Genomic DNA, 27,373 nt, shown 5'->3' on the forward strand with positions numbered 1-27,373 from the left:
TGCGGTCTTGGGCAGAGCAGGAGCCATACCAAGCTGTGATACAACCAGAAAGAGTGAAGACTGCCCATGTTGCGATTGGATTGGGGGGCAGGGGCAATCAGGATGTTGAATTCAATGATTAGCCATGATCAAAATGAATGACGGAGCAGGCTCGAAGGGCCGAATGGCCTACGCCTGCTACTAGTTTCTATGGATCACTACAGGTCTCAAAGCTCTTCTTCAAAAAAAAGTTCAGTTTCTATAATATTAAAAATTCTACTCCTAATTGGTGTTAATACTTCTGTAATGAATTCCTATGTTTACTGAAAAGTGCCTGTGTAGACTTGTTATGCTGTAATTATACCCTCCTGCCAAAGGCAGCACTGTGGTGCCTCCTCTTTGCATCTTCCAATTAGCTGTCTTCAGTCTGATGAATCCCACATTCTTACCAGTTCCACTGGTTGCTTCCTGAACTGCCACATGTTGATTATATTACAATAAAAGGCTACACTTCGTGAGACATAAAAACACTTTGGGACCTCCTGAAGTTATGAAAAGCACTATGATCAAAGTATTACAGAAGAATAAGGACAGAATGTCGGACTTTAGAACGAGGCTTGAATTATGTCTCCACGCCCAAGGGCATCTTTCAATCCTGCTTTATCTGACGATTGGTGTTGACACAATGTGTGTAATGCCACAGGAATTTGACCAGTTTTATATGAAGTGTCAGCTGTGTGACCATATAACCTACATTACCAATGCTTCCCTTCCCCTTCTTTCCCTTGACAGTTAGAACTTGGTGATTAATACATTCGGCTAACAACCAAGTCTGACCCTGGACAGAATCTTGAATTGGAATGTTGTTATCTATAGACAGACAGGTCAAAACAATAGCGAAGGAGCATGGGCTGCAACAGCTCAGGCAGCAACTCCGATCTCAGCTGGCAAAAGTCGAGAGCCATTACAAAAAACATCCCTTTCACCCAACTGACAGCAAATGTCGTTCTGCTGAAACTTGCCAAGTACAAATAAATACATGGCAATCCTTGGTGCTTCTTGTTTTAAGTTTATTTATTAATCACGAGTAGGCTTACACTAACACTGCAATGAAGTTACTGTGAAATTCCCCTAGTCACCACACTCCGGCGCCTGTTCGGATACATTGAGGGAGAGTTTAGAATGGCCAATGCACCTAACCAGCACGTCTTTCGGACTGGGGGAGGAAACCCACGCAGGGAGAACATGCACACTCTGCACAGACAGAGACCCAAGCTGGGAATCGAACCTGGGCCCCTGGCGCTGTGAGGTAGCAGTGCTAACCACTGTGCCACCGTGCCACTCCCCAATGGGCTAATGGACTCCCTCAAGGAGACAGCGGCTGCGAAGCTGTACAAATTAAATCTCAGTGATAAAACCCTGCAAATAATGTCTGGACAGCGCATTCAAAGACAAACCTCAGCCCCGTTTTAAATTTTATTTCAGCTCTTACATCTTATCCCACCCTGGGTCAAGGTTGAAGCTAAAACGTAAAGGTTGCCTGGCCAATCTGCCTGCCTGCCAACCATAAAAATAGATAGCCCACCTCAAATTGCTTTCAATTGGCCCCTTAATGGGTTAAGTTGACTAACTGATTGTCAACTGACATGCTTCCGACTCTTGCAAACACCCGCCGCATAATTAAGGACCCCCCGCACCCCGAACATTCTCTCTTCCACCTTCTTCCGTCGGGAAAAAGATACAAAAGTCTGAGGTCACGTACCAACCGACTCAAGAACAGCTTCTTCCCTGCTGCTGTCAGACTTTTGAATGGACCTACCTTGCATTAAGTTGATCTTTCTCTACACCCTAACTGTAACACTACATTCTGCACTCTCTCGTTTCCTTCTCTATGAACGGTATGCTTTGTCTGTATAGTGCGCAAGAAACAATACTTTTCACTGTATGTTAATACATGTGATAATAAATCAAATCAAGTGCGCAATGACGGTGGCACAGTGCGGCGGCACAATGGCACAGTGGTTGGCACTGCTGCCTCACAGCACCAGGGACCCAGGTTCGATTCCCAGCTTAGATCACTGTCTGTGTGGAGTTTGCACATGTTCCTCGTGTCTGCGTGGGTTTCCTCCCAGAGTCAAAGGTGTGTGAGTTAGGTTGATTGGCCATGGTAAATTGCCCCTTAGTGTCAGGAGGACTAGCAGGGTAAATACGTGGTGTTACGGGGATAGGGCTGGGTGGGATTATGGTCCGTGCAGACCTGATAGGCCAAATGGCTTCCTTCTGTACTGTAGGGTTCCTCTGATTCTATGACAATGGGACATGCAGCCAATGTCTTCTCGCACGATTTCACACACTCCCAGGTCGGGTACGCATCTACCCAAGCAATATAAAATTCCGGCCTTGGTCATTAAGGCAGGATTTATGGAGCGTGTTAAGGGAGGTCAGTTAGAGAGTTTTAGAGAGGGAGTTTTGAAGTATAGGGCCCGGACAACTAGGGAGGTGGTGTGCCAAAAAAAGTGAAGATCCGTACAATGACTGAGTTACAGGAATGTAAGATTTTCAGAAGACTGGAGAGCCGGAGCAGGTTTCAGGAAAGGGAAGGAGCAATGGAGGGATTTTAACAAGGTAGAGATAAAAGCAAAATACCACAGCTGTGGGAATTCCAAAATAAAACCAGAAAATGCTGGAAATACTCAGCAGGTCTGGCAGCATCTGTGAAGAGAAACCCAGTTAATGAGTTCAATGTAACACTTCCTCAGGACTCAAGGAAGATAGAAACTTGATGGGTTACACGCCATCTAATTTGTGGGGAGGGACAGGAAGTACAAAAAGGAAGGTCTGGAATAGGGCAGAGAAAGGGAGAGATTAAATGATGAAGATATAAGGGAGCAATAGGCAAAGAGGGCGGTAACAGTTGTAGTAAAGAAACAAGGCGTTAGTCCAAAGTGAGTGTAAATGCCCGACTAATGAACAGCTCTGTCCAAAAACAAAAACATTAAAAACAAAATTCAAACTAGCACATGGCAAACAAAGAATCAAAATTGGGGACGGGGTGGCACGGTGGCACAGTGGTTAGCACTGCTGCCTCACAGGTTCGATTCCTGGCTTGGGTCACTGTCTGCGTGGAGTTTGCACATTCTCCCCGTGTCTGCGTGGGTTTCCTCTGGATGCTCCAGTTTCCTCCACAGTCGAAAGATGTGCAGGTTAGTTGCATTGGCCATGCTAAATTCTCCCTCAGTGTACCCGAACAGGCGCCGGAGTGTGGGGAGAAGGGGATTTTCACGATAGCTTTGTTGCAGTGTGAATGTAAGTCTACTTAATAAATAAACTTTAACTTTAGGGTTCATAGCCTGAACTTGTTGAACTCATTATTGAAGGCTACAGAGTACCTAGTTAGATGAAGAGGAAGCAATACCTTAACTGATAACCATGGAATACTAAGTGGTAAGTTTCTATCATTCCCTTGCCAATAGCATCAACTCACTAGAAGTCAGTTCAACATCTGGAAGTTACCTTCTAGTACTTTCCAGTGTGTCTATTGTTCAGGTGTAAATGCTATCCAACTGCATAGGGAAATCCCAACAGAGCTCACTTCAGCCCTGGCTTTTGTCCATTGATTAAACGCTTCCCAGTGGAAATCCGCACACAAGGATTGAACCTGGGCTGTGAAAAACCATTGATTTTGGTTTACCTTTTTAAGATTGGAAAGTGGCTTCGTGCGTCGGTCAATGAGGAGACCAAGAAAGAGGTGGCGATGTAATTCATTACTCGCAAACATTGAGATCATCTAAAAGGAGCCATCCTGAGTAAATACCCTTGATAATAATTCAAATGAAGTTAGATACTCACCTGCTTTGGTGAGACATAGGTTACAGGATTTGTCGCCTCATAAGCAATTTGAACAGAAGCTCCACCCATGTCCAGTATGCCAACAGTGCGTTTGCGAATCACAGGGCCTTGGTTAGGGTTGCTGGACACAGTTACGGCAACACGGGCGTCATCATCTAAAAACAGATCAGAACAGATGCATTTTGGTAGATTGAACCAGGGCAGGACTTACTCAGTTAATGGTAGGGCGTTGGGGAGAGTTAGAGAACAAAGAGATCTCGGGATACAGGTTCATAGCTCCTTGAAAGTGGAGTCACAGGTGGACAGAGTGGTGAAGAAGACATTCAGCATGCTTGGTTTCATCGGTCAGAACATTGAATACAGGAGTTGGAATGTCTTGTTGAAGTTGTACAAGACATTGGTAAGGCCACACTTGGAATACTGTGTGCAATTCTGGTCACCCTATTATAGAAAGGATATTATTAAACTAGAAAGGGTGTAGAAAAGGTTTACTAGGAAGCTACCGGGACTCGATGGTTTGAGTTATAAGGAGATGCTGGATAGACTGGGACTTTTTTCTCTGGAGCGTAGGAGGCTGAGGGGTGATCTTATAGAGGTCTATAAAATAATGAGGGGCACAGATCAGCTAGATAGTCAATATCTTTTCCCAAAGGTAGGGGAGTCTAAAACTAGAGGGCATAGGTTTAAGGTGAGAGGGGAGAGATACAAAAGTGTCCAGAGGGGCAATTTGTTCACACAGAGGGTGGTGAGTGTCTGGAACAAGCTGCCAGAGGCAGTAGTAGAGGCGGTACAATTTTGTCTTTTAAAAAGTGTTTAGACAGTTACATGGGTAAGATGGGTGTAGAAGGATATGGGTCAAATGTTGGCAATTGGAATTAGCTTAGGGGTTTAAAAAAAAGTGCGGCATGGACAAGTTGGGCTGAAGGGCCTGTTTCCATGCTGTAAACCTCAATGACGCTATGAGAACAGGAAAAGAAAGAGGCTTTGATTAGATCAGTGACCTGTTCAAATCTGATAAGCTTTATCAGCACAGCATCAATGCAACTTTTTTTTAAAATGTTGTTCGGATGTGAGTGTCACCGGTGAGGTCAGCACTTATTGCCCATTCCCTTGGTGCTTTTGAGAAGGCGGTGGCGAGCCACTATCCTGACCCACTGCAGTCCACGTGGTACGTGATGGAAGTACACCCAGAGTACTGTTCGGAAGGGAGTTCTAGGAGGTTGACCCAGCAACGATGAAGGAACGGTGATATAGTTCCAAGGCATCATGGTCTGCAACCTAGAATCCCTACAGTACAGGAGGAGGCCATTTGGCCCATCGTGTCTGAACCGACAACAATCCCATCCATTCCAACACCCCACACATTTACCCTGCTAATCGCCCTAAGGGGAACTTAGCATGGCCAATCAACCTAACCCGCACATCTGTGGACTGCGGTAGGAAACCGGAGCACCCGGAGGAAATCCACGCAGACACAGGGAGAACGTGCAAACTCCACACTGACAGTGACCGAGGCCGGAATTGAACCTGTGTCCCTGGTGCTCTGAGACAGCAGTGCTAACCACTGTGCCTCCCACAGTGGAGGGAAATCCACAGATGTTGGTGTTCCCATGCATCTGTTGCCCTTGTCCTTCTAGGTAGTAGAGGTTGCGGGTTTGGAAGGTGCTGATGAAGAAGTCTTAGCGAGTCAAACATAGATATGCTCTTGGTTTTAACCAGATTTAGATTCAAAGTGAAGGATACATTGAGAAACAATTCATTTCTGGCTGCTTTTATGGTGCAAACGGGGTGTTCAGTAGTGACACCAAAGTTGGAGGCTACGACACGAGCAACATTTTGAGCCCATTCAAATACAGGGCCCAAACATCTGTACAAAAGAAGAATTACAGACAAAAAATTATAAGACAGAGACATTTTGGGAACTATAATAGGCTGGGAGTTGGGCAATTATGAAATAACCAAGGGGTGGTCAGAGGTGCTTTAAATGTGACTCAAAATATCATTAAAAATGTTAAAAACGGTTTTTGAGGCAACATGGAAGATACGGAGGTGAGGAGGACATTACTAACAAATCGGAAAGAATAATATTGGTCACCAGTCTGGTAATGAGTATCCTGTACTGATCTTTCGAGCGAAATACCTTTACTATTAAGGTTTTTATTTATTCATTACTCAAGGGCCTCAATAGCTGGGCCAGTTTTTATTGCTTGTTCCTCTTGAACTGAGTGGTTGGCTGGGCCATTTCAAAGGACATTGTAAGAGTCAACCACATTACTGTGTCTCTGGAGTCATATGTCGGCCAGACCAGGTAAGGACGGCAGATTTCCTTCCCTGAAGGACATTAGTGAACCAGATGGACTTTTATTCCAACTGACAATGGTTTGTTCACCATCAGACTTTTAATTTTGGGTTTTTATTGAATTCACATCTCGCCACCTGCCGTGGTGGGATTCAAACCCGGGTTCCCAGAGCTTTACTCTTTGGCTGGAATTTTACCACCCCGCCCACCACGGGAATCAGAGCGGGCGAGGGGCGGACCATGGAAAGGTCCGTTAACCTCGGTCAGGATTTTATGGTTTTGGGACGAGTGAAACCGTAAAATCACGCCCTTTGTCTCTGCACTACTAGAACATAGAACATAGAACAGTACAGCACAGAACAGGCCCTTTGGACCACGATGTTGTGCCGAGCTTTATCTGAAACCAAGATCAAGCTATCCCACTCCCTATCATCCTGGTGTGCTCCATGTGCCTATCCAATAACCGCTTAAATGTTCCTAAAGTGTCTGACTCCACTATCACTGCAGGCAGTCCATTCCACACCCCAACCACTCTCTGCGTAAAGAACCTACCTCTGATATCCTTCCTGTAACTCCCACCACGAACCCTATAGTTATGCCCCCTTGTAATAGCTCCATCCACCCGAGGAAATAGTCTTTGAACGTTCACTCTATCTATCCCCTTCATCATTTTATAAACCTCTATTAAGTCTCCCCTCAGCCTCCTCCGCTCCAGAGAGAACAGCCCTAGCTCCCTCAACCTTTCCTCATAAGACCTACCCTCCAAACCAGGCAGCATCCTGGTAAATCTCCTCTGCACTCTTTCCAGCGCTTCCACATCCTTCTTATAGTGAGGTGACCAGAACTGCACACAATATTCCAAATGTGGTCTCACCAAGGTCCTGTACAGTTGCAGCATTACCCCACGGCTCTTAAACTCCAACCCCCTGTTAATAAAAGCTAACACACTATAGGCCTTCTTCACAGCTCTATCCACTTGAGTGGCAACCTTTAGAGATCTGTGGATATGAACCCCAAGATCTCTCTGTTCCTCCACAGTCTTCAGAACCCTACCTTTGACCCTGTAATCCACATTTAAATTAGTCCTACCAAAATGAATCACCTCACATTTATCAGGGTTAAACTCCATTTGCCATTTTTCAGCCCACTTTGCATCCTATCTATGTCTCTTTGCAGCCTACAACAGCCCTCCTCATCCACTACTCCACCAATCTTGGTGTCATCAGCAAATACTAGTCCAATGATAATACAACTATGATAATACGGCCAGTGATAAGGTCGCTATGCCACTGCTTCCCTTAAGTAAACCTTCAAAGGCAAAGATCCACATGCAGCTGAACATGGAGCATGATAAAGCGATTATTTTTTGATAGATTTACAATTTACACTGCCGGGACATTATCGCACGCCTTTAAAGTCTATCATCACTAGACAGAATGTTAAAGGGGTATTAATGACAGCTGGGAAAAGGAGCTTAAAGGGAAGAAACAAATTATTGCCAAACAACGTCAACAGCTGATGCATCCCTCTGGCCGTGGGTTGAAGATTCTGTTGAAGGGTGCAGGAGTACTGGATGAGGAATACACGAGGGAGACTTGTCGAGGATTTTAGTGAAAAATGTGCAACTTCTAAGGAGTAAAGGAGCATGCCATTGTGACCAGTAGCAAGTCTTCTTTTGGCGAGAGACTTTAATGGAACTGTGAAGATGGATCTCAAAGTATGGAATAAAGTAAAAATATTTTTCTCCTACATTTTAGAGATGTAGCGTCAACAGTGATTTTTGGAAAACCCACAAAGCGATTATCGATAAAGTAATGGAAAGATGGATAGGAATGGGGCTGTGAGCACTAGCTAAATTCTTCATGGACAGTGGAGGACAATTTACCAAAGATGAATTCGGGAGTATGTGTGAAAATATGAATATTGTCCCATAGATCTTTGAGCCTATAAATGGATATGGAAACATAGAAAGATAGCAGCAGGAGGAGGCCATTTGGCCCTTCGAGCCTGCTCCGCCATTCATCACGATCATGGCTGATCGTCTAACTCAATAGCCTAATCCTGCTTTCTCCCCATAACCTTTGACCCCATTCGCCCCAGATATGTACAGAGAAAGTACTTCCTGATGGTATGTGTGAAACTGAGATCAGATCTTAGCTCAGGGCCTTGAGGAACAACTGGGCAACCAGGAAGTTAAAGTAGACTCCCCAACAGTGTCCCCAATGGGAAAAGCAAGGTTTGAGAATTTTCCTCGCAATTTTAGAGACAATGGAATATAAATCTATTGACGTGAAAGCAAAAATGCAAGGGGAACAACTTCAAAGAGAAAATTTCTTAAAGCCTCCAAAGGGAGATGGAGATATAGAGGGGAAATTCTGGAGGCTGAACAAGTGTGTTTACGGGCTGAATGATGCACCAGGGTCTGGTATTTTTCATAGTAAGAAGTCTCACAACACCAGGTTAAAGTCCAACAGTTTATTGGACCGTTGGACTTCAACCTGGTGTTGTGAGATTTCTTACTATGCCCACCCCAGTCCAACGTTGGCATCTCCACATCATGGTATTTTTCAGTTAAGTCTGTCCTAAAAGCTGGGTTAAAAGCAGATCCAGCAATGTTTTATTGGTACAATGTAGGAAAACTAGTGGGCATTTTCTTAAAGATGATTCCTCGTGGGAGCAGTGGTGGCATTTCAGAACTTTTGGGAGAGATATAATTATAAAGGAGTTCAAAATTGGAAGTCAGGCTCCTGGAGCTCCTACATGCATAGGGTTCGACATTAAAGTTGGGAATTTTTATAAAGTTTATTTATTCATGTCACAGGTAGGCTTACATTAACACTGCAATGAAGTTACTGTGAAAATCTCCCAGTCGCCACACTGGCGGCGCCTGTTCGGATACACGGAGGGAGAATTTAGCATGGCCAATGCACCCAACCGGCACATCTTTCGGACTGTGAGAGGAAACCGGAGCACCCGGAGGAAACCCACGCAGACACGTTGAGAATGTGCAGACTCCGCACAAACAGTGACCCCAAATGGGAACTGAACCCCGGTTTCTGGCGCTGTGAGGCAGCAGTGCGAACCACTGTGCCACCCACTCCACTCACAATGGCAACCCGCAGGATGTTGCTGGTGACCATAAATAGATAAGGATAAATAAGGCCATTTGAGCCATCTTGTGTTGCTGCTTCTAACAACCCATCAATAACCCGCACCATCAAAGACTCTCCCCTGCTTAGCTGTTTGGGTTGTGGGGAAGTAGGACTGGTTTGTAACCACAACTGAAAATGCTCACAATAAAGTTGTCTGTATCATCCGCGGCTAGTTAAAGAAAACTGCCAGGATTTCTATCTACATTTTGTTTGTTATTCAGTTCCGACCCGCTGCGAGAGTTTCCTGTGACCCAGGACAATGGAAACCATAACAGTTCATCTCAGCCTGTCCTTGGAACATTCAGTTCCTTTCTCAATCAGATATTTGTCCAGTTATTTTAAAGCCAGGGTGCAACAAACTTTATGTCGCTCTAACCAACTTCAAATTCAGACTGTGTACAGGCCGAAAGCAGCTGTCATGTCCGGCCTGGTTAAGCCGAAGGCTTCAATCCAATACAGACTAATGGAATGAAACTGTCCTCTCTCCCCTTCTCCAGAAAGGGCTCTGGAGTCTAAATTAGGAGCAGAAATTATGTAACATAGACTAGAATTCCTAGGATTATAGCTTAAGCGATTAAGTTAAGTTAGGGTTGTGAACGAAGCCCAAACCATCACACAAACCAGCCTCCCATCCACTGACTCTGTCTACACTTTCTGCTGCCTCGGAAAAGCAGCCAGCATAATCAAGGACTCCAAGCACCCCGGACATTCTCTCTTCCACTTTCTTTTAATGTAAAGTTTTAAAGTTTATTTAGTAGGCTTACATCAACACTGCAATGAGGTTACTGTGAAATTCTCCTAGTCGCCACACTCCGGCGCCTGTTTGGGTCAATGCACCCTAACCAGCACCTCTTTCAGACTGTGGGAGAAAACCGGAGCAACCGGAGGAAACCCACGCAGACACGGGGAGAACGTGCAAACTCCTCACAGACAGTGACCCAAGACGGGAATTGAACCTGGGTCTCTGGCGCTGTGAGGCAACAGTGCTAACCACTGTACCAGCGTGCCCACCCCACCCCTTACATCGGGAAACAGATACCTGAGTCTGAGGTCACGTACCAACCGACTCCAGAACAACTTCTTGGATTTCATTTGATTTATTAATGTCACGTGTATTAACATACAGTGAAAAGTATTGTTTCTTGCGTGCCCTACAGACAAAGCATACCGTTCATAGAGAAGGAAATGAGAGAGTGCAGAATGTAGTGTTACAATCATAGCTAGGGTGTAGACAGAGATCAACTTAATGCCAGGTAGGTCCATTCAAAAGTTTGAAGGCAGCAGGGAAGAAGCTGTTCTTGAGTCAGTTGGTACGTGACCTCAGACTTTTGCATCTCTTCCCCTTGGACTATAGGTTAAGTGATTAAATAAGTAAGGGTTGTGAACAAAGCCCAGTCCATCACACAAACCAACCTCTCATCCATTGACTCTGTCTACACTTCCCACTGCCTCGACAAAGGTGGCATGATGGCACAGTGGTCAGCACTGCTGCCTCACAGCGCCAGAGACCCAGGTTCGATTCCTGTCTTGGGTCACTGTCTGTGTGGAGCCTGACTGTTCTCCCCGTGTCTACATGGGCTTCTTCCGGGTGCTCCAGTTTCCTCCCACAGTCCGAAAGACGTGCTGGTTAGGTGCATTGGCCATGCTAAGTTCTCACCCAGTGTACCCGAACAGGCGCCAGAGTATGGCGACTAGGGGATTTTCATAGTAACTTCATTGCAGTGTTAATGTAAGCCTACTTGTGACTCATAAATAAACTTTAACTTTATCAAAAGGTGGTACAAGTGTGGAACTCTCTTCCACAAACTGCATCAGATGACAGCTTGGTTTATTAACCTTCAATTTGAAGTCCATTGATTTTCACTAGTTGAGGAGATTAATGGATATAGAGTTAAAATAGGTAAATGGAGTTAGAATCATAGAATCCTACAGTGCAGAAGGAGGCCATTCGGCCCATTGAGTCTGCATTGACCACAATCCCACCCAGGTCCTAACCCCATAACCCCATGCATTTACCCTAAGCTAGTCCCTCTGACACTAAGGAGCAATTTAGCATGGCCAATCCACCTAACCCGCACATCATTGGAGTGTGGGAGGAAACCGGAGCACCCCCACGCAGACATGGGGAGAATGTGCAAACTCCACACGGACAGTGACCCAAGCTGGAAATCGAACCTGGGTCCCTGGCGCTGTGAGGCAGCAGTGCTAACCACTGTGCCACCGAGTTGGAATAAGGATCAGCCACGAAAAATCACATCGAATGATCAAACAGGCTCGAGGGGTTAACTAGCTAACTGCTGCTCCTATGTTCCTGGATCTAAGCTTTGCTCATCCTTTTGGATGGGGAGACCAAATAGGCTGCTCACAGTTGCTTGCCTTTTAACGATCTGAAGGATTTTTATGTACTCTTCAAATCAGACACGTGTGAAATTAGGGGATTCTTAAAGGATGTTGGTGGTTTTGCAGACATTTCCTGCAAAAATAACTTTTTGGAGACTAAAATAAAGCAGTAAACATGAAACAGAAACTGGCCGAGCCAGAATGAGGAAGAAAAACAACTTACACCGAGGTAACACTTGGGGAGAAAAACAAGCCAAAAGCGCTTCAGAGGAAGAACAGGACAAATGGCAGAGAGGAGAAGAGAATCCTGGCAGCTAACAGCACTGCTGGTTTCAAAATAGTTTTAGAAACAGGAAAGACGACTAGCCAAGCAGAGAGGTTTGGGAAGAAAACTCCAGAGAAAAGGGGCTGAAATTTGTCAAAAGTGAAGAAAAGAAGCGGCCGGGCAGAGAGAGAGAGAGACAGGGCACTAGAGTCAAGAGTGGAGTGTTGGACATAGACCAGAATAGACAGCAAGGATCACGTTGGGTTAATCCGATTTTATTTGATTTATTGTTGTCACATGTATTTACAGTGAAAAGTATTGTTTCTTGCGCGCTATACAGACAAAGCATACCGTTCATAGAGAAGGAAACGAGAGAGTGCAGAATGTAGTGTTACAGTCATAGCTAGAGTGTAGAGAAAGATCAACTTAATGCAAGGTAGGTCCATTCAAAAGTCTGATGGCAGCAGGGAAGAAGCTGTTCTTGAGTCGGTTGGTACGTGACCTCAGACTTTTGTATCTTTTTCCCGACGGAAGAAGGCGGAAGAGAGAATGTCCGGGGTGCGTGGGGTCCTTAATTATGCTGGCTGCTTTGCCGAGGCAGCGGGAAGTGTAGACAGAGTCAATGGATGGGAGGCTGGTCTGCGTGATGGATTGGGCTACATTCACGACCTTTTGGGCTAGGGAGATCCCTACCCACCCGATGGACAAATTTGATAACAAAGTTCCTTCTCACATCCCCTCACTACATCTCTTGACCGAAGCCTTAAATCTGTGTCTCCGAGTCCTTGTACCGACAGCCAATGGGAACAGTTTTTGTCATAATTTCTACACCACTTTTATATCTCTACTCCCACCCTCTACGTCCCCGCAATCAGTGTCACACGCAAACAGGCGGACTTACCATCTTCAATGTGGTCAAATCGCCCAAGAACAAAGTTGATTCCAATCCAGGCATAGACTCCTGTTAACATAATTCTACACGTCAGTAACAAGATTGAATAAGTAAAATAAGACAACAGAGAAGATGCTTCAGGACCCAACATGCTGAGTGGAGATAAAAGCAAAATACTGCGGATGCTGGAATCCGAAACAAAAACAGAAAATGCTGGAAAATCTCAGCAGGTCTGACAGCATCCGTGGGGAGAGAGAATAGAGCCAACGTTTCGAGTCCGGATGACCCTGACGAAGGATCTAACGAAGGGTCATTTAGACTCGAAACGTTGGCTCTATTCTCTCCCCACAGATGCTGTCAGACCTGCTGAGACTTTCCAGCATTTCTTGTGTTTGCGTGTGACACTGATTGCGGGGACGTAGAGGGTGGGAGTAGAGATATAAAAGTGGTGTAGAAATTATGACAAAAACTGTTCCCATTGGCTGATGGTACAAGGACTCGGAGACACAGATTTAAGGCTTCGGTCAAGAGATGTAGTGAGGGGATATGAGAAAGAACTTTTTTTATGCAGAGAGTGGTAAAGGCCTGGAACTCTCGGCGTGTGAGGATGGCAGGAGCGGAGATGATCATTGATCTAAATAGGGAATTAGAAGGGCACGTGAAGGACATATACTTGCAGGGTACAGGACAGGGCACAGGATTGGAAATAACTGGATGTCCCCACAGAGGGACAGCATAGGTCTGATGGATTGAATGGCCTCCTTCAGAGTCACAAATGATTCCATGACCTCAGCATTAGTCACACGCTCTGCGCTGGATCCACAACTTTAGGCTTTTGATTATGAAGGGAATAGATAAGATAGAAGCAGGGAGGTTGTTTCCACTGGCGGGTGAAACTAGAACTAGGGGGCATGGCCTGAAAATAAAGGGGAGCAGAATTAGGACTGAGTTGAGGAAGAACTTCTTCACCCAAAGGGTTGTGAATCTATGGAATTCTCTGCCCAGTGAAGCAATTGAGGCTACCTCTACCTTATTGAATGTTCCTAAGGCAAAGATAGATAGATTTTTGAACAGTAAAGGAATTAAGTGTTACGGTGAGCAGGCGGGTAAGTGGAGCTGAGTCCATGAAAAGATCAGCCATGATCTTACCGAATGGCACAGCAGGCTCAAGTAGCCAAATGGCCTACTCCTGCTGCTAGTTCTTATGTTCTTTATGTTCTTTTTTGGGAGAGGGAGGGGAAAATGGGGGCCTTACTTAATCACAGTACAAATGCTTCCTTTTGTCATGTCTTGCTTATCGCACAACGTGCACATCGTGGAGTCTGATAAGAAGGCTGGAAGATGGCTACGAATAGCAGAATGCTAACGCAAGGCTTGGAGAGACTGACAGAAGCCATCTGAATAGCCCGCTAACATTCACTGTGGGGGTTTGAATAAGGTGGATGATTGAAGCCTATGGAATTGTACTCCAAAGAGTCAGTATCTTGACAAGAGGAAGGCAGTGAAGAAATCGGACAGATAAAATAAAATGCAAGGGAAATGAAGCCGTTTAACAATCGTGCACTGCAGACACGATGGGCCAATGGCCTTCTTCACTACTAACAATTCTGTGGTTTGTAAAAGCCTCACATGCTACAGTTTTAGCTGGGTCATGTGGTCATTTGTAAAGAAAATAGCAAACTTACACCTCCAGCCCTTACAAGTCAAAATTATCCGTCCACAGATGAAATCTTCACTTTTTAGGATCAATATTAATGGTGGAACTTACACACGAAGGGACACTTCCAGTGCGATTCAACTCTGATGGGACAACCTGAGCAAACGCGATGAAATGTCTATATTTCACTCGAGGTTACAGTGTCCATGTGTAAGCGTGGGTTGCTTATGTACACATGGCCTGACATTCCGTCACCTTCTAGTGGATGGATATCTGAACAGAAATCCAAGAGATAATGGGAGGAATTTCAAGCATCGAGCAAAAAAAAACCACTTGGTTTTAAAAGGGAAGTAAACTAATGTTTAAATTAACCAATTCTGACTGTACCACGTTTCAACAGGAACCCTGCACAATCTGAAGATGAGATGCTATCTAGTTTGGCTACAAGGGTGGTTACATTACTGAGGTGAGCAACCATTGCTGACTGATTATTGGAGCCATATTTAGAAGGGGTGTGGGTTATATCTTCAAACGGAAAAACAAAAGGATAATTAAGGGCGGCACGGTGGCACAGTAGTTAGCACTGCTGCCTCACAGCAGCCAGGGACCCGGGTTCAATTCCTGGCCTTGGGTCGCTGTCTGTGTGGAGTTTGTACATTCTCCCCGTGTCTGCGTGGGTTTCCTCCGGGTGCTCCGGTTTCCTCTCACACTCCAAAGATGTGCGGGTTAGGTTGATTGGCTATGCTAAGATGCCCCTTAGTTTAAGGGGTCTAGCAGGGTAAATGGGGTTACGGGGATAGGACCTGGGTGGGATTGTGGTCGGTGCAGACTTGATGGGTCAAATGGCCTCCTTCTGCACTGTAGTGATTCTATGATTTTCTAAACTAAAAAGCTAATGGAAACCAAGATACCCCAATAAAGTAAAAAACAGGAAATGTTGGGGAAAGCTCAGCAGGTCTGACAGCATCTATAGAGAGAGAAACAGAGGTAATGTATTGAATCCAGTACAGCTGCTCTTCAGAGCTTTCTGAAGAAGTCATAAGGGCTCGACACGTTAACTCTGTTTCTCTCCCCACAGATGCTGCCTGACCTGCATTTGCTGTTTTTAATTTCAGATTTCCAACATCCTCAGTATTTTGTTTTCACTCTAATACAGAGCACATTTTCATACACTTACAGAAACATAGAAGATAGGAGCAGGAGGAGGCCATTTGGCCCTTCGAGCCTGCTCCCCCATTCATTACAATCATGGCTGATCGTCCAACTCAATAGCCTAATCCTGCTTTCTCCCCATAACCTTTGATCCATTTGCCCCAAGTGCTATATCCAGCCGCCTCTTGAATACATTCAATGTTTTGGCATCAATTACTTCCTGTGGCAATGAATTTCACAGACTCACCACTCTTTGGGTGAAGAAATATCTCCTCATCTCCATCCTAAATGGTCTACCCCGAATCCTCAGACTGTGACCCCTGGTTCTGGACACCCCAATCATCGGGAACATCCTCCCTGCATCTACCCTGTCTAGTCCTGTTAGAATTTTATAAATCTCCATGAGATCCCCCCCGTCATTTGTCTGAAGTCCAGCAAAAACAGTCCTAACCCAGTCAATCTCTCCTCATACATCAGTCCCGCCATCCCCGGAATCAGCCTGGTAAACCTTCGCTGCACTCCCTCGAGAGCAAGAACATCCTTCCTCAGAAAAGGAGGCCAGAACTGCACACAATACTCTCGGTGTTGCCTCACCAAGGCCCTGCATAACTGCAACAACACATCCCTGCTCCTGTACTCGAAACCTCTCGTAATGAAGGCCAACATGTCTTCTTTACTGCCTGCTGCACCTGCATGCTTACCTTCAGTGACTGGTGCACAAGGACACCCAGGTCCCGCTGCACACTCCCCTCTCCCAATTTGCAGCCATTCAGTTAGTAATCTGCCTTCTTGTTTTTGCTAGCTTAGCTTATTTTTATCCTAGCTTAGGGAGTAAACTACACTACCTTTGTGCGGCTGACCCAGATACCGGTTACACTAATGCTGAGGTGCAGTGACACTTGCGATTGTGGGGTTTATTTGGATCAGCATGGGTGCACAGGGCCGCTGGAGCTGCTGATCGCAATTCTCAGCTCACTAAAAACACGCAATTACTCGCTGGGTGTCACAAAATCACAAATTCAAATATTATTTTTTTAAAAAGAACATTGCAATGTAGGTATTTTGCTGCAACAAAGCTCAAGACCTCTGAAAACCACGGAAGAACACCAAGCAAGCTGGATCAGTGCCAGACCCATACTGACGCCCGCATGCATTAGCTCTGCAGAGCACTTCACTTCTCTGTCCCCGTCCTCTCCCAAACTCTCAGACTCAGTGCCACAAGCTCCAACCATCCTGCTGCTGTTTGATTCAAGTGATCATTTCCCATGTGGGAACCCAGATACAGAGACTGAGAGACTAGTGGGTCGACTGGCAAAAGGAAGAACAAACTTGCACACCCAGAGTGACTTTCATGACCTCTGGACGTTCCAAAGTGCTTTACGGTCATAAAGGTACTTTTTTAAAGTGTCGGTCGGCACTGTTGTAATGTAGGAGACGCAGCAGTCAATATGTGCACAGCAAGATCCCGCAAACAGCTGTGTTGACCAGGTAATCTGTCTTAAAGAGACATCGGTGCAGTGCCAAATCCATAGAATCCCTACAGTGCAGAAGGAGGCCATTCAACCCATCGAGTCTGCACCGACAACAATCCCACCCAGGCCCTATCCCCGTAACCCCACATATCTACCCCGCTAAGCTCTCTAACCTATACATTCCAGGACATTAAGGGGCAATTTAGCATGGCCAATCAACCTAACCTGCACATCTTTGGACCAATGTTAGCACTGCAGCTTCACAGCTCCAGGGTCCCGGGTTCGATTCCCGGCTCGGGTCACTGTCTGTGTGGAGTTTGCACATTCTCCTCGTGTCTGCGTGGGTTTCCTCCGGGTGCTCCGGTTTCCTCCCACAGTCCAAAGATGTGCGGGTTAGGTTGATTGGCCAGGTTAAAAATTGCCCCTTAGAGTCCTGAGATGCGTAGGTTAGAGGGATTAGCGGGTAAAAATATGTGGGGGTAGGGCCTGGGTGGGATTGTGGTCGGTGCAGACTCGATGGGCCGAATGGCCTCCTTCTGCACTGTAGGGATTCTATGATTCTATGATTCTATGAATGTTGACCAAGATACTGGGGATTCTTTTTATTTTAGAAATCGTACCATCCATGGGGTTTTTCTCATTAACACCCGAGAGCGCAGAAAGGGCCTCATTTTACTGTCTCAAGGGAAAGAGTAGCACTGAGAGTGTCAGCCCCGATTTTGTGCCCTAGACTCTGGAGTGGGCTTGAACCCACAACCTTCTGGCTCAGAGGTGAGAAAACCCCCTGAGCTGAGCCCACGCACATCCTCAGCTGGTATCCACATCTGGAACTAGCAGAAAAATAAACGGGGGGGGGCTTTCAACAGCTCTTCAACTGGGATCACCTAACTCAGTAAAGACTGGGAGACGAACTTGGGGCCTGTTTATCTGCAGTGATTTGAGACTACGGCATGTGGTGAATCTAGCCTCTCTGCCTTTAGCAGGGCGTTCAGTAGTTTGTTAGAGAGCACAGCAAAAATTCAAAGCTTGCCTTGGGCTAATACTCCACATTGCACAGACACTGCAAGTGTTAAATAGTCTCACCTACAGAGCTGTGAACTGACACGTACACTACTACAGCGCCGTGGTTCTGTACTCTATAAATATAACAAGCATACACATCTGCATTTTAAATTACAAAACAGACACGAGTTCGAACGGAGAACTTTGCAAACTGGTTAATTTGCAACAACTAATTTAACAAGTCAAAAGCAAAGCTAGCCCGGAACTCCAATTTCATGCTTGGCTACTTTTGACCTGTGCTCCAGCGTCACGTGAAACATTTACAATTCTTCAATGATTCAGGTGCAGAATTTGTGCATATTTCCTGACCTGTATTGTGTTCAGTGAGAAATGTAAGCATCACAGCGACTCTGTGTGGGAGAAGCATTAAGTTCAGTCATGTCAAAGCTAAGGCTTGGGAATTAAGTGCACTTTATAGAGTAGAGGAGTCGTAGAGTCAGAGGTTTACAGCATGGAAACGGGCCCTTCGGCCCAACTTGTCCATGCCGCCATTTTTTTTTTTAAAACCCCGAAGCTAGTTCCAATTGCCCGCATTTGGCCCATATCCCTCTATACCCATCTTACCCATGTAACTGTCTAAATGCTTTTTAAAAGACAAAATTGTACCCGCCTCCACTACTACCTCTGGCAGCTTGTTCCAGACACTCACCACACTCTGTGTGAAAAGATTGCCCCTCTGGACACTTTTGTATCTCTCCCCTCTCACCTTAAACCTATGCCCTCGAGTTTTAGACTCCCCTACCTTTGGGAAAAGATATTGACTATCGAGCTGATCTGTGCCCCTCATTAGTTTATAGACCTCTCCAAGATCACCCCTCAGCCTCCTACGCTCCAGAGAAAAAAGTCCCAGCTTAGATACCATTAGAGTCATAGAGCAATACAGCACGGAAACAGGCCCTTCAGCCCATGCTGACCACGGTGCCCTCCCAGCTACTCCCAATTGCCCGTGTTTGGCCCATCTCCCTCTAATCCTTTCCCATCCATGTACTTATCCAAATGCTTTTTAAATGTTGCTATTGAACCTGCCTCAACCACTTTCTTATAGAATCATAGAATCCTACAGTGCAGGAGGCCATTCGGCCCATCGAGTCTGCTCCGGCCACAATCTCACCCAGGCCCCATCCCCATTTACCCTAGCTAGTCCCCCTGATACTAAGGGGCAATTTAGCATGGCCAATCAACCTAACCCACGGGTCTTTGGACTGTGGGAGGAAACTGGAGGAAAACCACCCAGATACGGGGAGAATGTGCAAACTCCACACAGACAGTGACCCAAGTTGGGAATTGAACCCGGGTCCCTGGCGCTGTGAGGCAGCAGTGCCACTGTGCCACCCCAAGCTGCCTGCCAAGCTGGCAGCTCATTCCCTACACCCTCCACCCTCTGCGTGAAGAGGTTGTCCCTCAGGTCCCTTTTAAATCTTTCCTTTCTCACCTTAAACCTATGCCCTCTAGTATTCAATTCCCCTTCCCTGGGGGAAAAAGACTATTTTCGTTCATCCTATCTATGCCCCTCATGATTTTAAACACCTCAATAAGGTCACCCCCTCATTCTCCTACATTCCCCGGAATAAAGCCCTAGCCTGGCCAACCTCTCCCAATAGCTCAGGCCCACTAGTCCTGGCACCATCCTCGTAAATCTCCTTTGCTCTCTGTCCTGTTTATCGGTGTCTTTCCTATAACAGGGTGACCAAAACTGTACACAATATTCTTCAAGTCATTGGCCTAGGAACTGGAAAGTCAGAGGCTTTTTCCCCAGGGTGGAGGTGTCAATTACACGGGGGCACGGGTTCAAGGTGAGAGGGGGAAAGTTTAAGGGAGATGTGAGAGGGGAAGTTTTTCGCGCAAAGAGGGGTGGGTGCCTGGAACGCGCTGTCAGAGGAGGTGGTGGAAGCAGGCACATTAACAACATTTAAGAGGCATCTGGATGGGTGCATGAATAGGGAGGGAATAGAGGGATACGGACCGAGTAAGGGCAGAAAGTTTTTTTCTTAGTTTAGTTAGGGCATCATGATCAGCACGGGCTTGGAGGGCCGAAGGGCCTGTTCCTGTGCTGTACTTTTCTTTGGTCTTTGTATTCAGTGCCATGAGCCCATGCTGCCATTCAATTAGAAGGTGACGGATCCGTTATCTTGATTCTATAACCCTCACCCCATTTACCTTAAGAAACACGACCATCAGAGCTTTGAAACTTTAAACTAAACCCCCAGCTCCCATAGCTTATTTGGGAGAAGGGGAATTCCAGATTCCCATCACCTTTCAGGTGACTGAATTAGAAAAAGTCAGAATCTACAGAAGGCAAAACAAGAACTGTTGCTACATCCAGAATTTCCCTCCACCGATGCTTCCTCATATGCTTGTCATTTACATCTTTTTCTTTTCTTGCTTCAGATTTCCAACATTATCAGTTCTTTTTCACCTTTTATTTGTACTTAACACTGAGAACCTGAAATATAACTCATTTGTTTTCAATTGGGCTGCTGTCTGACACAACTGGAAACTCACCCAGAAAGCGACAGAAGTAGCTTCAATTCCCCTAGTTTGGAGTGTACACACCCTCTCTCTCTCTCTAAATAACCCATTTGCTCAAGGACAAAGAATTTAAGAACAGGTTAGCAAGGCCCAGGACTTAGTGTTAACTGGCTTAAACTGTGTAGATCATTGATGAATAATTTGTTGTTGGTCCAATGAGGGTGGCCCTACAAGCTGCTTGTCCAATGAGGGTGGCCCTACAAGCTGCTTGTCCAATGAGGGTGGCCCTACAAGCTGCTTGTCCAATGAGGGTGGCCCTACATGTGACATGTAAATGTGAGGTCATCCATTTTGGTCGGAACAACAGCAAAATGGACTATTATTTAAATGGTAAAAAATTGCAGCATGCTGCTGTGCAGAGGGACCTGGGTGTCCTTGTGCAGGAATCTCAAGGAGTTGGTTTGCAGGTAATTAAGAAGGCAAATGGAATTTTGTCCTTCATTGCTAGAGGGATGGAGTTTAAAGTGAGATTATGTTGCAGCTGTATAAGGTGCTGGTGAGGCCACACCTGGAGTACTGTGTACAGTTTTGGTCTCCTTACTTGAGAAAGGATATACTGGCACTGGAGAGGGTGCAGAGGAGATTCACTAGGTTGATTCCGGAGTTGAGAGGGTTGGCTTATGAGGAGAGACTGAGTAGACTGGGGCTATATTCATTAGATTTCAGAAGAATGAGGGGAGATCTTATAGAAACATATAAGATTATGAAGGGAACAGATAAGATAGAAGCAGGGAAGTTGTTTCCACTGGCAGGTGAAACTAGAACCTGGGGACATAGCCTCAAAATAAGGGGAAGCAGATTTAGGACTGAGTTGAGGAGGAACTTCTTCACACAAAGGGTTGTGAATCTGTGGAATTCCCTGCCCAGTGAAGCAGTTGAGGCTACCTCATTGAATGTTTTTAAGGCAAGGATAGATACATTTTTAAACAGTAAAGGAATTAAGGGTTATGGTGAGCGGGCGGGTAAGTGGAGCTGAGTCCACAAAAAGATCAGCCATGATCTTATTGAATGGCAGAGCAGGCTCGAGGGGCCAGATGGCCTACTCCTGCTCCTAGTTCTTATGTTCTTACATGCTGCTTGTCCAGTGAGGGTGGCCCTTATGCATTTATCCAATGAGGGTGGCCCTACGTGCTGCTTGTCCAATGAGGATGGCCCTACGTGCTGCTTGTCCAATGAGGATGGCCCTACATGCTACTTGTCCAATGAGGGTGGCCCTACTTGCTGCTTGTCCAATGAATCTTTTGTTTGGCTGTTGGTAGTGGGGGATTGGAACGTAAAAACATTTTAAAAAATGTATTCCTTCCTCAGAGTTACAAAGCCAATGCAGAGAGTAGACAGGGCCTTTTGGCTAAGATCAAGCGTAGTTATGCGGATGCTGCACTTGGTTGAGGTCATTAGGTTACATTGAAGCTTCATATGTTTCATATGAAGCAATTTTTAAAAGCGGCATCTCAGCCTTTTGGCTAAGATGCAAATGAGCTCAAGTCTTGGAGGAGGAATTGCTTTCCCTCCTCCAATCAGCTTGGCTCATGTAGATCAGGCCCAGGACAGGGTAAATGGTCGCTTGCCCTGTCTTGCCAGCCTGGATCGGAAATGTCTCAACTTGTTGAGACTCTGAATTGGACTTGATTTGATTGAATTGGAAAAGTATTTTTAAAAAACCCTTAATCCACCTTCATGCTTGCTCCAAAAATCAAGTCAAATTCAATTTCAATCCAATTCATGGTCCCCCAAAAGGGGACAAACAAGATCCAAGCTGACAAGCAAAGGCAGTGCACCCCATCTTGGGCTTGGTCCAATGCTTGATCTTCGCCAAAAGGCCGCGCAGTGATGTGGATAAGAAGCCAGTTTTAAGCTGTGATGCAGAATGAATGAACTGTAATACACACCTTCTTGTTTACCGGAAATCACCTCTGCGTGGGACTCTGAAAACAGGAAGTCAAATTCGACTGGCACATCAGTGTAGAGGTCTTCGAGAATGGCACTCTGTTGTCTGGAGAGATTCAACACATTCAAATTCAGATCAGATTTTGCACTCAACATTATTTTAATTATAGGATTTATTAATTAATTAAGTGTTAATTGCCCTGAGTAGTGACAATCCTTCTGGTGTACCGCACTGGAACTTTAGTAGCAAGGCTTGGATACACTGTGCCCTAGCCTTCAATCAGGACTTTCAGCTGGGAGGCAGAAACTTGCTCTAATGGGAGACTCCACTTTCCCAGCCCTCTGCAACATCAGCAGACTGACTCAAAGCAGCTATACCCCCCTGTGAAAGGCAGGCTGATGCAATTTTACAGTGAAACATTTTAGAACATGGGGGGTTGCTGCCCTCCCTCCCCCTCCCCACCCCAGATGCTGCTCTGCCCCTCTTCCCCAACAACCCCCCATGACAGAGACACCCATTATTGAACAGCAAAGTGGAGAATCTCCCTCTGGCAATGGGAAGTCTCCAACAGAGTTCCCCAGCGTAGTGGGGAACATGCCCCTGTCTACATCAATGGGGGCAAAGTGGAATTGGTCAAGAGCTTCAAGTTTTTAGGTGTCCAGATCACCAACGACCTGTCCAGGTTCCCCCCCCATGCCAGCATTATAGTTAAGAAAGCCCACCAACATCTCTACTTTCTCTTGAATTGGTTGGTACGTGACCTCAGACTTTTGAATCTTTTTCCCGAAGGAAGAAGGTGGAAGAGAGAATGTCTGGGGTGCGTGGGGTCCTTAATTATGCTGGCTGCTTTGCCGAGGCAGCGGGAAGTGTAGACAGAGTCAATGGATGGGAGGCTGGTTTGAGAGATGGATTGGGCTACATTCACGACCTTTTGTAGTTCCTTGCAATCTTGGGCAGAGCAGGAGCCAGACCAAGCTGTGATACAACCAGAAAGAATGCTTTCTATGGTGCATCTGTTAAAGTTGGTGAGAGTCGTAGCTGACATGCCAAATTTCCTTAATCTTCTGAGAAAGAAGAAGATTTGCATTGGATTCCACATTGAAGACTTAAACGCAATTAGCACCAATAAAAGCTAAATCGCTGATCTAAATATATATCTAGAAGACAGCATAGCAGAGGGGCGGAGTTTTATTTTAGCAGAGGGGCGGAGTTTTATTTTAGCAGAGGGGCGGAGTTTTATTTTAGCAGAGGGGCAGAGTTTTATTTTAGCAGAGGGGCGGGGTTTTATTTTAGCAGAGGGGCGGGGTTTTATTTTAGCAGAGGGGCGGGGTTTTATTTTAGCAGAGGGGCGGGGTTTTATTTTAGCAGAGGGGCGGAGTTTTATTTTAGCAGAGGGGCGGAGTTTTATTTTAGCAGAGGGGCGAGTCTAGGGGAAGGAGGGGGTGAGGGTTTTGTTTTGCTCAAATATCGTTCATCAGCTCACCATGTGGTCTCACCACTCAGATAGCTCCAGTAAGGCCCCCCAGCCCCGTCTGCAGTTACAGGCTCCCTGTGTTTGCAATGGGGCTGCTCCAGGAACACTCCCCACAACTCGAAAGATGTGTGGCGTAGGTTGATTCACCCTGGTAAATTGCCCCTTAGAGTCAGCGGGATTAGCAGGGTAAATATGTGGGGTAATGGGGATAGAGCCTGGGTGGGATTGTTGTCGGTGCAGGCTCGATGGGCCAAATGGCCTCCTTCTGCACTGTAGGGATTCTAGGATTCTATTCTATGAACTGAAATCACCAGAAAAGTCCAGCGGGGACCTAACATAAAAGGATTTTCAGGACAGAAATTAAAATTGATTTGCTGGTACAGAAATTTAGCCCCTTCTGTAGTAAAGGGGTCTTTCAAACAAAAATCTATAACCCAGGACTTCTTTTCCTTGTAAGGTCGGAATTCAGAGCTGATCTAATTGAATAATTGGAAAACTTGCTCCTTTGTAAAAATGTTCAGTGCGCAGTGACGAGGGAGGTCTGTACACAGCAGGGAGTTCTCTGTTTCACTCCCTGGCCTTTGCAACATAATTATTAGCTGATTTCGGGCAAGATGCGGAGATGCCGGTGTTGGACTGGGGTGGGGCACAGTAAGAAGTCTCTCAACACCAGGTTAAAGTCCAACAGGTTTATTTGGAATCACGAGCTTTCGGAGTGCTGCTCCTTCATCAGGTGAGTGACTCACCCGAGGAAGGAGCGGCACTCCGAAAGCTCGTGATTCCAAATAAACCTGTTGGACTTTAACCTGGTGTTGTGAGACTTCTTACTGATTTCAGGTAAGGTGGCGATAGTGGACCATGGCCCGCTAGTCAAGATGGTGATAATGTCGAACAATAATCTAGAAAGCCAGGCTATGGGTTCAAATCCCACCATGGCAGCTGGTGGAATTTAAATTTAAATTCAATTTGGAATTGAAATCTTGTCTCGATAATGTTGACCATGAAATTATCATCAATAGTTGTAAAAAGAAAACGCCCTTTCAGGAAGGAAATCTGCCATCCTTACCTGGTCTGGCCTACTTGTGGCCCATAGCAATGTGGTTGACTCTGAAACGGCCTCACAGTTCAAAGGCAATTAGAGATGTCAACATATGCTAGATTTGCCACTGTCACCCACAACCCTTGGGGAATGATTCCATCTCCAGTTTACCAGAGACGAATGCTGGGATACTGTGCAGGCGTGACCATGATGCTAAGCATCTTTCAAACATTTGCAGGGATGTGGCTGATGGTGAGATGCACGTTGGCAGGACGTTGGAGGAAAGCTACACCCGTCAACCTAACAATAGTCAACTCCGTGGGAGATGTTGGAATTTTTTTAAACGCAAACATGACCAGCAATGGTCTCGTTGCAAAGATCAGCACATCCTATGAACGGTAATTGTCAAAGTACTTTTCAACATGTCAGTAATTTGATTTACTGAGAAGTGCCAGTGAAATTCTTCTGTCTGCAATTCCAGTACCTTTCCGGTAACAGCCTCATTCCAGCAGTGCAGAGGATGTACAGCGGTGTCTCTTTATGTTTCACAACAGGAACATGTCCAGCGGCAAACCTCAGCAGAGGATGGAGATAATCCGTGGCTTTCTCTGGGGAGGAGGCCAGTGTTGAGATGCCTGAAATAGCAGCGCAATGAATGGGCATTAATATAGTAATATAAGTTCCGAGACAACTCTTGTAAGACCTCCATCACACGAGGCAAGCACACACTCAGTGACGTTCAAGGCCTTTGTTGCAGATTCACAGAATGGTACAGCACAGGAGGAGGCCATTCAGCCCATCATGCTTATACTAGAAAGATGATGCATCTGTCCACTGTTACCCAATGCAGCTTTCCTGCATGCTCCCTCCCCCCACCCACCCCCCTCTCCCCTCAACACAAACACACACACAAGTCACTGTTCTCCTCTCTGCGTCCTTTAAAACCTTGGTGAGAAAGCATCTTTTCAACTGTGCTTTTAGTCGCCTCTTGCAGTTACTCCTGAAAGTCCATTTCTCCTCTGTACGCGACATGGACAGGCTTCGAAACAACAGAGGCAATATAAATGTAGATTCCAGGTATGTAATATTCTTACATTGCTTTTTTCTCCTTTCTGTACAGAAGGTGGCCATTAGCCTCATCCAGTCTGCATCGACTCACTGAAAGGGCATCCCACTCAAGCCCACGCATTTATTCCTCTAACTCCCCCAACCTGCACATCTTTGGAAACTAAGGGACAATTTTATCATGGCCAATCCACCTAACCAGCACATCTTTGAACTGTGGGAGGAGACCAGAGGAAACCCACGGAGACACGGGGAGAATGTGCAAACTCCACACAGACAGTGACCCAAGCCGGGAATCGAACCTGGGTCCCTGGCGCTGTGAGGCAGCAGTGCTAACACTGTGCCACCGTGCCTCTGTGAGGCAGCAGTGCTAACCACTGCGCCACTTCATTATTTATTTCCTTCACTATTGTTAAATTTCTTGTCGTAAGCCATAATCCTCTCAGCGTGCAACGCAAGGAGCAGGACAAATATTGGGAAAGAAGAACTCCTTGGTTGGGACAAGTTCATCATAAAGAACAACAGGACCATGCGGACCCCATTCGACTCTTGCCGAGTTAGCTGAGCCCAACTAGTGTGGCGCAAGGGTTGAGCTACCCTGAGTGCCTGCAGTGTGGAGGATACAGCCACTCGTGGTCACTAACCAGCGAGACCTGCTGGGTTCTGAAGCGACTGTTGCCAGCAAAAAGATTCTTTCTCCCTCATACCCTAATTGCTCTGTCACACTTTTCCACCTGTTTTAGTTTTACACCGACACGGCTCCTGGTATTAGAAAAGCTTATTTATTCGTCACAAGTAAGGCTTACATTAACACTGCAATGAAGTTACTGTGAAAATCTCCTAGTCGCCACACTACGGCGCCTGTTCAATGCACCTAACCAGCACGGCTTTCAGACTGTGGGAGGAAACCGAAGCATTCGGAGGAAGCCCATGCAGACACTGGGAGAATGTGCAAACTCCACACAGACAGTGACCCAAGCCGGGAATCGAACCCGGGTCCCTGACGCTGTGAAGCAGCAGTGCTAACCACTCTGTCATCGTGCTGCTCCATTTACACACTCCTGATCTTTAAAACAAAAACAGCCTCACACATAGTCAATAATTGCTATTAAGAACAATCTCTGTTAGGGTACAATGAACCTGAAAGTTATGTGTATGTACAGAATTTTGAACTGATTTAATTGCTAGCGTCCATAATACATGTAACCACAAGAGGGCAGTAATGCTGCATTGCGGATACACAATGCGTGCACTGCATC

General features: G+C 45.9%; 1 protein-coding gene across 2 annotated transcripts in view; it reads right to left on the reverse strand.

Moving 5' to 3' along the window:
- The window catches only part of LOC144500357 (ectonucleoside triphosphate diphosphohydrolase 4-like), a 92,993-nt gene that overhangs the window by 22,636 nt on the left and 42,984 nt on the right, over positions 1 to 27,373 (reverse strand). The window contains exons 5-8 of one of the 2 annotated variants that reach the window (XM_078223117.1): positions 25,534 to 25,684; positions 22,538 to 22,641; positions 12,786 to 12,845; positions 3,829 to 3,983 (exon numbers count right to left, since the gene is read on the reverse strand). In XM_078223117.1, the coding sequence (XP_078079243.1) occupies positions 3,829 to 3,983; positions 12,786 to 12,845; positions 22,538 to 22,641; positions 25,534 to 25,684 (470 nt within the window). The remainder of the gene's footprint in view (positions 1 to 3,828; positions 3,984 to 12,785; positions 12,846 to 22,537; positions 22,642 to 25,533; positions 25,685 to 27,373) is intronic. The other variant, XM_078223118.1, reaches the window with a different exon arrangement.

Source organism: Mustelus asterias, chromosome 11 (genome assembly GCF_964213995.1).
Source record: "Mustelus asterias chromosome 11, sMusAst1.hap1.1, whole genome shotgun sequence".
NCBI lineage: Eukaryota > Metazoa > Chordata > Chondrichthyes > Carcharhiniformes > Triakidae > Mustelus > Mustelus asterias.